Source organism: Tympanuchus pallidicinctus, unplaced genomic scaffold (assembly GCF_026119805.1).
Source record: "Tympanuchus pallidicinctus isolate F22 unplaced genomic scaffold, pur_lepc_1.0 scaffold13, whole genome shotgun sequence".
NCBI lineage: Eukaryota > Metazoa > Chordata > Aves > Galliformes > Phasianidae > Tympanuchus > Tympanuchus pallidicinctus.
Genome location: NW_026294648.1, coordinates 17,796,102 through 17,810,251, shown reverse-complemented (window position 1 = coordinate 17,810,251; position 14,150 = coordinate 17,796,102). Strand labels below are relative to the sequence as shown.

Here is a 14,150-nt window from a genome sequence, read left to right as displayed (position 1 = left end):
CTATATACTGCAAAGCTTTTGCAAAAACCAACCCTGACAATTCCTGTCCAGTTAATGAAGATAAAGCACAACACTCAGTTTGAGGGACGAATCAGACAAAGAACAAAAACACGTGTGAGAAAAGAACAGCAATCCCTCCAGCGACAGTGGCGAACCACAGGTTAGTACACAAGCTCAAACAGTACTTAATGACACCTGCTTACCAATGACTGCTTCTGAGATCTCCAAAAAGTACTTAACAATGTCTGATCCTCCATTATCTTTGGGCGGTTCTGAAAGAAAACATCACCTTAAAATGACTTCCTAAGATGTAAAGACAATGCTTTGCTTTGTCATCAACTGTCTTCAGATAACATTTTAATCTGTAGAATTAATTCAAGTAAAAAAAGCAACTCAAAAAGAAAACTGTGCACATACATATAGTCACAGCACATTTTACAGAAGGATGTTTTTTTCTGTTATTAATCACGAGGAAGAGGAGCACTGTGCATTTCTCCTGCCATGCCATTCCCTGCAGAGACAGGTGTTCAGCCTACAGGTTTGTCTCTGCGTTTTAACCTGCATCACCAGGTGGCTGCACACACAGTGCAGAGAACAACTCCAACACAGAGCTGACAAACCTACCCCATGCTACTTTCACGCTGTGGGAATGGATCTTCCCCTTTGCAGCTGGTTTACTTGGAGGCCCAGGTTTGTCAGGGTTGGTGCTGTGCTCCACTACCTCGCTTGGGCTGCTTTTTCCTTCGCTGTTGTAGGCAAAGAGCTGTTTCGAACAAACAGAACATGGAAGTGACTGGAAAGATGGGTTTAATGATGGGTTACTGATGATTTACAAAACTCTTCCGTGCAAAACTGACAACAATTGCAGCTAAATTTCTCTAATCTCCATTGAAAGGGTCTCAGCTATAAGAAAATGCTAAAATCCCAGAAATGCATACGGCCATAATTAAATTAGCAACAAAACATAGTACAAACCCTAAACTTATAGGATGTACTCCTTCTAAGATTTCTTAAAGTGCATGAGAGCTCGTCTCCGTTGTACTGTGGCTGGAAACCATAACCCTACAAAGAAGGAAAAACAAGAACAAAAAAGTCACTAAAAAGTCACTAATTTTCCATGATAAAATGAAGAAGTGATCAGACAGTGGAGGAAAGACAAGGATAACGTCCTTGCAAAACAAAATTTGGGAGGAACAAAGGAAGGATAGCGCGTCCCTACAAAACAAGATACAAGAAAAAGCTGAGAAGAGTAGTTTCAGTCAAGGATCTGGTTAAACAAACTCATCTTGAAAGTACATGGCAGGAGATGCTGGCTTAGCACCTTGTGTGCACCTTGTTTGTTGGGCAGAATGAAGAGTGCCAGCCAGTTCCAGATGGACAAAAGGACAAACTCTGAATCCCGAGTACAAAGTATGTGCCAACAAAGGAAACAAAGGGGCGAACCACAGGGGGATGGGGAAATGTGAACCTCAATACCTTGGCCAGTGGGGAAAGGGCTCAGTAGCGTTGGGGTACAGGAGTAACAGGGGGGCCGTGCACCCCAGAAATGTGAGAGATCCATAGGGCTGCACCCCAGTGGATTCTCCCTTTATTCAAATTACGAAAGATGAAGACTGTCCTGCCTCTTTTTGGGTAAAGATGGTTGAGCAAGCTTACTGGAGCAGACATTTTTCTAACAGACAGATTGTTTTTCGTTGTTGACGTTGTTGTAGCTGGAACTCCATCTTTGTTTCATAAACGCGTGCAGCGCTTGCCAATTTGGAAGTCAAATACTGCTTGAAATGTTCATTCGTGCCCAACCGCGCATCGAGCTTTCGCAGATGTGAAAGAAAGGCGCACTTACGGAACCTTCCTCCTCCACGTCCAACGTGTAAGTGAGGGACTCCTCTGAGGACACTCCGCTGGGGGGGCTCCACCGCAGGGCCAGCCAGGTCACTCCAGCTTCAACGAGCAGCGGGGCCGGCGGGGCTGGGGGCACCATCCCTGCTGTGCAGTACGTCACCGTCTCGCTAAACCCACTGCAGAAATGGGTTTTTGGGATGTTAACGACGATGAGCCGGTGAGGAAATGAATGATGGCACGAGCTGCTGCCCTTACCTCATTCCAATATCGTTCTTAGCAGCCAGTCTAAGAGAGTATCTTGTGGAAGGAGAGAGTTTGGTGAGCTTATACTGCTTCAGGTGCCCGTAGTAGCATTCTTTGAAGGGCCCGTTCTTCCCCTTTAAAAAAGCGAGAAGGACCTGAGCAACTTCTTGCACTGAGACTGTGCACTCCCTGCTAAGGTCATTTTCTCATCCTCTAACTTTTCCTAATTTAATAAAAACTGTAAATATAACAACTGCACTGATTTAATAAAAACTAGATTAAAAAAACAAAAACCAGTAAGTCCAAAGAATTAGAAAGCTGCAGTCACCCACTCCACGCTGAGCAATCCTGAGCACTCCAGGTGCCAGAATCACACCTGACTGAGATGAGATGATTTTTTGGTGCTGCAGTTGTGACAAAATGGTAATACATCACTGCAACGGAAAATAAACCACAAATGTGAAGTTTTTACTGCTTTGGGATGTACTTCTGTAAGAAGTTCAGACCGGAGCAGTATTTGTGACAGCTGCTGAAGGGAGAAGCCAAACACTTGATCAACAAAGGCCAGGAATTAATGCTGCTCTGACTGACAAGGACCACACGAGGACACTGAGCACGGCTCTCAGAGGACCTGAACACAGTCTGCTCCAATGCCTCACTGCTAACAATGGCATTCAAGATCTTTAACTGAGTTTAAGACTGCCCAGGCAGCTGCACTGAAAATAGTGGATGAACCAAAGCAGAAAAGTATTTTTAAAGTATAATCGGTCATTGCATTGTTGGGTATTTTTTCCACTAGAAAAGGGCTTACCTCATCCCATTCTAAAAGAAAATTAGTTATTTTGGAACCGTTGTCATTTGAAGACTGAAAATAAAGAAACAGTGAAAAAAGTTAAAACCAAGCGGTTGAACATTTGCATCTTTTGCATATTAAGACAGCAATTGAGCAATCAAGTATATTTATAAATTCCAACTGCCTTTTAAAATGAAAAGAGCTGGAAAAGTCTGCAGTAAGCACACAAAACAGCTCTCTTCTTCCACAAACACTTGGGATCCCCTGCAGCTCTGGGCACGTGCTCTGTGTAAAAGCCAGCAGCTCATCCCATCCCTCGCTCATGGTGGCTCTTTGAACTGCTGCATCAGTATTTTGAACTAATCGTGCTTTCGAGGAAATACAAATTAGGAACTTCCTAAGTGCAGATTACACAGATAATTTAACTGATATTATTCATCTATTAATCATTTTTTCCGGGTGTAAACATAGCTGTTAGAAAAACATGGAACGACAATAAAACACAGCGACTGGATCTTCAGATTGTACTGCATGTATTCAAAAGTCAGATTCAAAGGGTAACGTACAAACTGGAGACAGAAACTCACTACGAGCTGGTACAAGTAATGCAGAATTATGGAATTACAACCTTATCATCCAGAAACCCCACTTAACAACATAAGTGCTCTGTCTCCTTCCTTACAGTGCCATTTCAGAAGAGAACTTTCCCACCAAACAGCCCATATTTCAGAGAGTGCTGCTTCCAACCGCACGTGGCTTCAGCACGAGGGAAGAAGTAAGCAGGCAACAAAAGAAGCAGGAAGAAGCGACCGTGATTTCAGCCACCAGCCTTAACTGAGCAACTTAGAAGCTAACATCTAAAACAAACACTACATTACAGGCAAAGCTAACATAAGCATGCTGTGTATGAATCCATCAGACTGCTTTCTGCTTACCTTCCACTGCAAACTCAGGCTGTTTTTGGTTCTGTTAATTAGCTTCGGTGCAGCTGGACAATCTGGCTCGCAACTTTCCGTAGTGAAACTCACTAATTCTGAAACAGATTCCTTTATGGAACTGCTGGTTGCTGAAACTCTAAACAAAAGGACAACAAATTATGTTATCACACTGGCACCTCAGAATTTAAGGAAAGATTTATCAGCTTGAGAAATTGTAAGCTGTCTTAACAGCAGCAGGACCAGAGCCTTTTGATACTGCAGATCACTGATTCCAAAGCATTGCTCAGGAATGAAGAAACAAAACCTCATTTCATGATCTCAATCCAGGTTTCAGTAACTGACGTTCACAGCACAGACACCAGTATCCAAAAGAATTCTAAAATCCTAGAATGGCCTGGGTTGAAAAGGCCCACAGTGCTCATCCAGTTCCAATCCCCTGCTGTGTGCAGGGTCACCAACCAGCAGACCAGGCTGCCCAGAGCCACATCCAGCCTGGCCTTGAATGCCTCTGGCCAGAAGATAACCTGATGTTTATATGATGGAGAAACAAGAGGGGAGAGGAGACAGCAGAATGCTGGAGAAAGAGAGGCGACATTTTTAGGGAGTTAGGAAAGAAGTGGAAAGCAACCACCGTAACGTCCACAGCTGTGATGCTTCACACACAGTATTCCTCAAGTTTTCTGCAACCACACCCTATGATGAAGCCATGACGACTTTACAATTAGCACATAAACAACAGCATTAACAGCAACATACCTGGCATGGTAATCGGTTGCTGGTCTGAGATCAGGAAGGGTAATTGTTAATTCCTCCCCACTATAAAAAGGGAAAAGAAGAGAAGTTACAGCTCCTCCTTATACTGGCAGGGATAAAAGCTTATTGAAAAGCAAAACCAAGTAGTGCACATTTAACTTTCAAGTTTTCCATTGTCCATGTAAGTCATACTGAAATTACTTAAACTTTATTGCATGTGAAGTAGGTAGGTCTGCAAGTCAACAAACAGCTCCTGATAAAGAGATTGCTGCTCGGTTAATGGTTTTAAACATCAGTATTGTGCTTAAAGGAAGAAACTAAACTTACACATAGACAGATTTAAATTTTCCATTTTTACCACTGTTGGATATTGCTACTTCAAATGTAAATGCTGCTGGACTATGACTATGGCTCTCTCCATTCTGTGAACTAACTGGGAGATTCCAGGACAGAACGGCTGATCTTGCTTGTATATCAGAAACCTATTAAAAGCATAAATAATGCAAGTAAGTTTGCTTTCTGTAATAAAAGGTATGTTAGTCAATAACACGGTGTTGCTAGTTTGCCCTTGAAGTTCCTCACGGGAGGAATTCTTTACCTTTGTAGTGGAAATATCAAGTCATTGTTTGAATTTAACATTACTTTGTTTTCACTTCTGAAACCACGTTAAAGGATCTCCCTTGCTTATAGGCACACTACACCATCTCGGGGTATGAAGAGGAGGTGTATTTCACCTGCACTGTTTGCATCACTCATTCAGAGCAAATTTTCAGATCTGGAATCTTCAGCACTGGCACCAGGTCTGTGTCTAGGCACAGTCAGACCGCCTCACTTTCTAAAGGCATTGCAACTTCACCACTTAACATTCAACCAATAACCAGGGCGACAGCAAGAGGCTCTGATTTTAAGTGCTCAAGACTAAACATCCTCTGTCTATGCAAAATGTCTCTGACAAAATTCAATACAGCCTTCTGAGGACATTAAGTACAGATGTCAGAGGCATCAGTGAAAAAACAACTGTAGGAAAGAACAGCTGGACAGCTAGAGCAGAAAAAACACAACCCATGCTTAATGTTATCAATAGCACAAGGTTCTATGTTCTAGTTCACTGAATGTGCCTGGGACCACAAATCAGTGCAGTTTTAGCCTCAAGATATTCAAATTCACGTTAGCAGATTCCAGTATCTTGAGCAGGCTGTAAACACTCAAATATCTGCTCCAATTCCTCAGCATAAAAAGAAGAGCTGTTTCTGTAGCTTCCATTCCCAGTACCTGACACCCTCCTCGCTAAATGAAGGCCACTTCAAAGAGCTAACAGGTGATCACTGCGTTAGCAGGTCTCTGCTCTCCAGGCACTCAAGTCCTCTCACACACGACTGCAGCAGTGGGTACAGCCCTGCCTTACAGGCTGGGAAGTGGAGTCACTCAGACTGCTTCAGTAAAAGCAGGTTTCTATGTCACCACTGCCTTTTCCCAGACATAAACCCTGGCAAGTAAAATCCGTTTTCTCTACTACAGAAATTAACAATGATAGAAAAGGGGATCGATGAGAAAGCTGTGTTATTTAACACCAAGCACGTGCCCAGAAAATGATGGTATTTTAAAGGTAATACTTACTACTGGCTTGCCAATGCTCAAGTGAGTATCGTACTTCTTGCATTCCGTGTCAGATTCTGAAATTTCAAATACAAAACAGATTACAGAAAAACCCCCAGAGTAAAAACCAGTCTGTTACAGAAATGCCACCACAAGATGGAGTGCTTTTCATTAAGAGCTTAACAATAGCACTTATTGTGCAAAGTTAGCTTCTCCTGTTTGTTTTGGCTGCGTGACGGTTAGAAACACGAACTATCCAAAACTAACAGCGTTACAAAAACCCTTTTAGTCCATCCTGCACAAAGGGTATATTTTCCCAATCTGAGCAGAAGCGGGTTTTCTTTGATAACACGAAAACATTCCTCCAAAAACAAAAGGTGTTCAAAGATGACAGCAAGATCTTATCTTGCTATCATATGTGCCGGTCCCTGAATTTCCACTGTAAGCCACCTGCTCTGGGTATATCTGAAAGAAGCCTGATGATCAAAATTGCATACTGGCACTACCCATGGGTATCAAAAGGTTTACAGCTGCAGAATGAATCCTGACTTGAAAATTGTCCACATTAAACAACTCTGGATATTTTTCTCAAACATTTCTTGAGTGTTTTTTTTTTTCTTTTCTGAAAGTAAGTTTGCAGTAAGACCAACTCTAATCAGCTATCTCTTCAGTCCCTGAAACAAGCTGGATAAGAACTTCCACCTCTGTTTACTTCCCCAGTCAGTCAGGTATTTGTTTAATTTCCCTATGCAAAGAGCTCAGTCCAGCAGTGACGCAGATGAGGACTGTCCCTTGCTGCCTAAAAAGATCATTTCCTTTAAGATACACACACAGCACTGAAGAGATGCAATTAATTTACAGAACCTTGATAAGAATCCAGGTGCACGGCGGTGACATTGCTCCAAACCAGCACAAAGGACACTGCCACAAGGCATTTAATACATGCAAGTAAATAGCCATGAGCTATTAAAAAGCTCAAACATTCATTTCAGCAAAATAATGTGCTGCACTGAAACTGCAGCTGATCAAACAGCAAGCTGTGAAGCCAGTTGCTCAAACCATCCTATTTCTTTGAGTCTCACGTAACTCCTGTTTATCCAAAAAGTTAGGAAAGAATGACACCAGAAGTCACTTATGTGAGTACAACAATTCATCCTCACTTGGAACACCGAGCAGAGTCCCAGGTCAGGAAAGGAAGAAGAGCCACGAGAGGCTCAGACTTAAATCTTCCTCAACATCTCATTTGGTAAAACCTCAAACGATCAAAGTCGATACAACTACTATTTCTACAGGACCACAAATAAATAAATGAACGACTGAAAATCCAATCACAGAAAAGCTACATCAGGCTTCCTTCAACCCCACACAACTGGAGAAAACTTACAAACCCAATTTTTTGCAGAAACCACTTTGCAGCGCAGGCACAGCAGCTTCTAGTGACCAAAGATGTACAGCGTTGGTTCTCTGTCAACCTTTTGGACTCAACCTACCTCCCAGCTCTGCATCTGGACTGCCCTTTGTTTTTCCTATCTGCTTCTGCTTTAGCGGCCCTCCTGTCCCTTGCTGTCCCTTTCCATTTCCGTTCTGAACTGCTGCACTGGAAGAATTATTAACTTTATGTGGTGAAGATGGAGGACTGTTAAGCTTATTGTTGGTGTGACCGCTCGCTTGTCTGTCTTTTAGTCTTTTCTTCAGGTGTTCTTGCATTTTGAGACTCCTTTCATCTCGCTGAATGAAGTTTGTCCTTCCATGAGAACGAGGTTCTAGAAAGCAAAGGAAACACTGCTTTTGATCCCAAATTCACTTCACATTTGCTGTTGCTTTTTTCTGATTTAATTCAGAAAACCACCTTCTGTTGGTTGCTTGGGATTAGGCCTTAAACTCGCTCCCTTTCCCCTGAAACATATTCATATTTTTAAAGAAGTGTAAACAAGCACTGGACCCAAGCTAACTTTTTAAAATGTAGCTGAAGTAAATAGCTGAAAATAGCTTCTATTTTGTGCTAGACATTAGCTGAAACAGCTTAATTAATGATTTAAACTTGACAGAAAGAGAATGATCTTCCGCAGTCTGATTTCTTCCTGCATTAAATGCCAGTTCTCAGAAGCAGCTTATAGGCTCTCAGGTCAGCAGGGTTCCTCCCATGAAATACTGCTTCAGTCAGCTATTAAATATAGAGCAGACTTGCATTTCAATCTCCAACATGGGTGACTGCGATTTTTGATGCATGTGTCATTACTTTTTATTTTCTTTGCAGTCCCATCTGGATTCTGTCTAGCAAAAAATACATTCACATATTAACATTAAATGCGTTTTCAAAAGCTGTGTGCCAAGGCTGCAACCAAACACAGCAGCTTTTGAGAGCACAACTTTAGAGGAAGGCAGAAGCAATCACCGGGGCATAAACAGCAGCAAAAATAAAGACCCATTTAAAAACACATGCAGCATCATAACATTTCAAAGCTATTGCTTTCGCAGTAAAGCCTTACAAACAGAAGTTTCAGCTTTACATGCTGATACTTTGCACACGCAGAGTGCCACAGGCTGGGCTACGGGTTTCAGGGAGGCTGGAAACACGAGAAGGAGCTACCAGCAGAACTCAGGTGCCCCAGCCCACACACTGAGCAGAAAGACTCCTCGTGTGTTTCAGCACTGCCTGCACGCTCACCTTGCTCCTGGAAAACGTGTGGCGGTGGATGCTGGTGGATGAACTGCGGCGGCAGCTCTCCTGTCCCGGGAACAGGGGGGTACACAGGGTGAGGGGGGTGGGGGAGCAGAGCGTGGTGATGATGCATGTAATGGGGCACGTGGGGGGGAGGATGAGGCGGAGGATGCATGGAAGGATGGAATTCAGCCGAGTGTGGCAACACCACCACTTTGCGAACCCCATTTTCTTCCACCACCTGTCAAGCAACATAAGAAATGGAAAGTCAGTACAGATACAAGCTTTAATAAGGAATCTCCCTGCCTACGTCTGCACCCAGCAATCTCACAGTCAGGGGTATACAAGCAGAAGTGGATCCCAGCGGAAATCCAGCACGCGTTATTAGAAGGAACCGGAGTTTCAGGCTGCCAGATTTAAGAAGCTGAGCCTCACACACTGAGGCGTTAAGCAACCTAAAATCTATGAAATTATTTACACTTTCTTGAAGAAAACCAAGCGGTGTGGACTGACCAGGGTGCAGCGCCCCCTGCAGCCTGCATTAGACCAGATCCAATCTGACAGCATGAGCCACGTGCACGCCGTGCCATCCCCAGAGCATGGCTGCACACACATCCACAGCCTGCAGCAAGCACACAGCACTGCACGCCAGCTCTGCTGCCTCGTGCTGCGATCCAACCCAGCTCAGACGTCAGGACAGCTCATGTCAGCCATGGGCTCACGGAGTTCAGACAGGGAAGCTGCCTGCACGGCTCAGCCCTGGGATCAAAAGGTGCTGGTGCTCCAACGCACAGAGAAGAGATTGCATGCGTAGGACAGGTGCGCACACGCTGTGAGCATGTCCTGCAATGGCAACGTGCCGGATCAGCTAGACTGCATTCAATCATGTTTAAAGGTAGACAGTATATGAATTGTCTTCTGTTCTCCCTTCGCTCAAAGAAATGATGCAATTGGAAAAAAAAAAAAAAAAAAAATCACTACTAGAAAAATGCTTGATTTTTAGGGCAAATGGACGCTTTCAAATTAATCATCTTGGCAGGAAAACGGGGCATTTTTCTTAAATTGGTTTAAAATTGGTCTGCAGCTTTATGCTTCCTTCTCCTGCGAGCTGCATCACAAGCACGGCTCACATCTGTGGGTGGGAAGGGCCTTCAGTGCTGTAGCACTGATGTAGTGGTGGGACCCAGGGCAGCTCTGGGCTGAGGCTGTGGGGAGGCACTCCAGCTGCAGGCTGGCAAACAAACCAGAGATGCAAACCCTTTTCTATGCAATCTGTAAAGTAAATTGTATAAAATAAAACCTGCTCTTAGATAAGTTCAAATCTTCTAGATTGCACTCTGTTACTAAAACATACAAAACTTATATTTTCGGGCATTTATAAAAAGCACTTTCCTCAAAGCAGACCATATTCTTTATCCTGTTAGTTCCTTCGAGATCCTCTCTTAAAGCATGTTTGGTTTGGCTGTAAGAAATCACTCCAGCATTTCCTAGTTGGCAAAGAAGGCATTACGGATGTTGAAATACTGCTCATGCCAAAAGTACATTTTGAAAAGCTCTTCAGCAAAAGATAGAGCAAACGAAGCACAAGCATTCTGCAGAAGGGAAATAGGATGTGTCCAGTCCCAAACTGCTATGAGAGTTCAGCTGCACGATGACCTCGGAGCCAGCTATGCTACCAGGAATTCTTAACAGACCTCACAAAGAAGAAAAAAATGGTACGAGGTCACAGAATCACAGAATCACAGAATCACCCGGGTTGGAAGGGACCTCAAGGATCATGCAGTTCCAACCCCCCTGCCCAGCAGGGCCACCAAACATCCACATTCAGATCAGGTTGCCCAGGACCCCGTCCAACCTGGCCTTGAACACGTCCAAGGACGGGGCATCCACAACCTCCCTGGGCAGCCCGTTCCAGGCCCTAACCACTCTCCTTGTGAAGAACTTCCCCCTAACATCCAACCTAAATCTTCCCTCCCTCAACTTGGATCCATTTCCCCTAGTCCTGCTGTTGTCAGCCCTTCTGAAGAGTTTACTCCCCTCCTGGCTGTAGGTTCCCTTCAGGTATTGATAGGCTGCACTGAGGTCACCCCGCAGCTTCTCTTCTCCAGGCTGAACAAGCCCAGCTCCCTCAGCCTGTCCTCATAGGGGAGGTGCTCCAGACCCCTGCTCATCTCAGTCGCCCTCCTCTGGACCCTTTCCAAGATCTCTCTGTCTTTCTTGTACTGAGGGCTCCACACCTGGACACAGGACTCCAGATGGGGCCTCACAAGAGCCGAGTAGAGAGGGACGATCACCTCCCTTTCCCTGCTGACCACCCCTCTCCTGATGGAGCCCAGGATCCCATTTGCCTTTCGAGCTGCCAGAGCGCACTGCTGCCTCATGTTCAGTCTCTCGTCCATCAGGACCCCCAGGTCCTTCTCTGCCGAGCTGCTCTCAAGGCCCACTCCTCCCAGCCTGTACGGGTGCCTGGGGTTCTTCCGGCCCAAATGCAAAACCTTACACTTTGCCCTATTGAACCTCATTAGGTTCACCCGAGCCCAGCCCTCCAGCCTGTCGAGGTCCCTCTGAATGGCATCCCTTCCTTCCACCCTATCAACCGCACCACTCAGCTTGGTGTCGTCAGCAAACTTGCTGAGGGTGCACTCAATTCCCTCATCGATGTCATTAATAAAGATGTTAAAGAGCACCGGTCCCAAGACAGACCCTTGGGGGACACCACTTGTTACCGGCCTCCATCTGGACACAGAGCCATTGACCACCACACTCTGTCTGCGGCCTTTCAACCAATTGCTCATCCATCGGGTCGTCCACCCCTCAAATCCACTTCCCTCCAATTTGGAGATGAGGATGTGGTGGGGTCACTTAAGACCAGGTCTGTGTGACACTGAATGTGGTTTGTTCTGGAAGCAACATGGGGGGCTTTCTGATTTATCAATGGAACCGAACACCCCACTTCACCTACGTGACTCTACGCAGCACTGTAACACATGCATTCACACATGCAAACCAATGCTCATAGCAGAGGCTGTGAGTTACTCTACGCATACAGTAACCAAGCAAGTCTATGTTCTGGCAGAAGGGATACACTGCTACAGTACGATTTTCATACGATTTTACAGTTTGAAGCTGCTAATTCTCCACTAAGCATTACTGAATCTCTTCATTGCACTTTGGAAGAAAGCAGCATAAATACTTCTGGGTTCCTTCAGACAGTTCTGAGAACAGCAAGTTCAAGTCTCATACGTTGATGAGTTTTTATACATGTGGCTACGTGGCTCTGAGTCCTACTTGGAAAACTCCAGGTTCTGAGCATTACCAGAAACCAAGAAATCCAGCTTAGCCCATTGGGGAAAAAAAAGTTTCTCATTACTTTCCTTTAAAAATGCATTAATTCAAAAGTAAATGAAACTGAACTTCGAGTATGCCTGATAGGAGTTCAAGTACCACACACTGCTCTGATCTGCCACGACTTAACAGCGCAGCAGAGTGGAAAATCAGTGGGAATGGAAAAATTAAGGCAGGAGAGAAGCCCAGAGCCCTGCTGTTTTCCTAGGCACGTGTCACCAGCATTAACACTCCTGCTCACACTTCTGCTACAACAGTAGAGTCTTTTGCTGAATGCTAAGCAGATCAGAGCTGGGAGATGAACAGAGTTATGCTACGATAGAAAAATCTGAATTACGAGAAAATGTTAAAAAGAAATAACTAATGCAGTGTTGGAAAAAAAAGAAGACCTGAGAGATGAAAGAGCTTGGTAAAGATCTGTGGTCAATATAACCTCAAGGTAAGAAACTCGAGTCTCATACCCAGAGTGGAGATGAGTTCACCTGCTGCCAGCAGCCGTGCTCCCAGAGGCTGTTCTAACACAGCTCCATTACACCTATCAGCCCTCCGGTACTCTGTGGTCTGCAGTCCATGTAGGTATGCCCTAAGCACTTACTTTCACCCTATAAACAGGGCTGAAGGAAAATCAGGATGTGCATCGTGTTAGTGGAACTCAATGGCCAATTCAGTCATTCATTGTCTCGCAAAAAGGAACCTCTTTTGGTCACCTCACTATTGAAGAAATAAATAAGAGCCATGAGAACTGGCTCCAGTTTTACCAAGCAAACAGACAGTGTGAGAGAGCCTGCAGCAAAGTCAGTAAGTTCAGTGGAAAAAATGAGAAATGCTGTTACCAGTTGTTGCAGATAAACCAATCGCTATCTTCCCTGTTCAGCAGCCACAAACACACTTCAACACAAGCATAAATTAACGTTTACCTGAGATACGTAACCGGGAGGCACAAAAATCGGTGGCATAGAACCGTTTGGTGACATCATAGGAACATGGGCTGGACCTGGGAAGGAAAGAGGAGCCACTTCACAAACAGGGATGGCTCTGGGACACCAGTTTTCAAGAGTGATGAGCACCAACATCATCACAGTGCTGCCGATAAACAGTCTACCAACATTTATAAAAAATAAACGTGTATTATTTTTTATAATATTTTATATTATTTAAGATTGCACTCCCCTCTGGGATGTGATGGAAGCAGAACAGACATTTTTGTGTATCATCTGAGATATTTTTACAATGGAAGTACTGATGAATTCAACTTGACTTACAGGAGATATTTTGAACCAGCAGCAGATTTGCAGCTCGGTCACCTTCCCACAAGCCAAACAGTGGTTTGTAACCACACAGAGGGCAGTGACTCTTCCCTCAGTACTAACACACTGCTAATGCCTCTGCCTTGCACTGCAGCAAGGTCACACAGCACCCATTAAAGTTGTTTAGATGGGACTAAATCTCACAAGTTCATGTGCTGTGAAGCTGAGAAGATGGATGCTTGAGGACCACTGGAAGAGCAGCTCAGATGCTGACCTCCTAGAAGCTATCAGCAAAGCATGCAGGGCTGCAGGGACGCCTGCCAGTTTCCCAGCGCCGTCCTGTTTGTGCTTTAAGTACAAACTGAAGAAGTCTGGTTTATTGCATTGCAGAGCACATAAAAACACGTCTGATGTAACAGAAACAAACTGCAGTAATTTTATGATATTTATGATATTTTGTTATTTGATTTAGCACTCCAGTCTTTCCCTTACCTTGAATACACTGAATGTGTCCATCTTCAGTTGTAATTGTAAATGTTTCTCCCGGGTTCACCTGCACAAGAATAACCTGTTAAAGAAACAACAACAACAAAATAAAGTAGTTAGTTAGCTTTTTACTTATTTACCTTTTATTTATTTTAAAGGTTACTTAATCTTTACACGCATATCTTACTTCATGTAATGTTATGCATTCCTGAGAAGTATTCTCCATTGCTCAGAACAGGAAGTTT

General features: G+C 44.2%; 1 protein-coding gene across 4 annotated transcripts in view; it reads right to left on the bottom strand.

Moving 5' to 3' along the window:
• Positions 1 to 14,150, bottom strand: part of LOC128076201 (fibronectin type-III domain-containing protein 3a-like) — a 38,747-nt gene that overhangs the window by 8,506 nt on the left and 16,091 nt on the right. For all 4 annotated transcript variants that reach the window (XM_052673598.1, XM_052673596.1, XM_052673597.1 and 1 more), the window contains 14 exons: positions 13,912 to 13,987; positions 13,090 to 13,166; positions 8,834 to 9,068; positions 7,656 to 7,928; positions 6,187 to 6,242; positions 4,897 to 5,051; positions 4,573 to 4,632; positions 3,814 to 3,952; positions 2,897 to 2,950; positions 2,098 to 2,219; positions 1,844 to 2,018; positions 976 to 1,062; positions 625 to 763; positions 204 to 272 (listed from right to left, as the gene is read on the bottom strand). In XM_052673598.1, the coding sequence (XP_052529558.1) occupies positions 204 to 272; positions 625 to 763; positions 976 to 1,062; positions 1,844 to 2,018; positions 2,098 to 2,219; positions 2,897 to 2,950; positions 3,814 to 3,952; positions 4,573 to 4,632; positions 4,897 to 5,051; positions 6,187 to 6,242; positions 7,656 to 7,928; positions 8,834 to 9,068; positions 13,090 to 13,166; positions 13,912 to 13,987 (1,717 nt within the window). The remainder of the gene's footprint in view (positions 1 to 203; positions 273 to 624; positions 764 to 975; positions 1,063 to 1,843; positions 2,019 to 2,097; positions 2,220 to 2,896; positions 2,951 to 3,813; positions 3,953 to 4,572; positions 4,633 to 4,896; positions 5,052 to 6,186; positions 6,243 to 7,655; positions 7,929 to 8,833; positions 9,069 to 13,089; positions 13,167 to 13,911; positions 13,988 to 14,150) is intronic.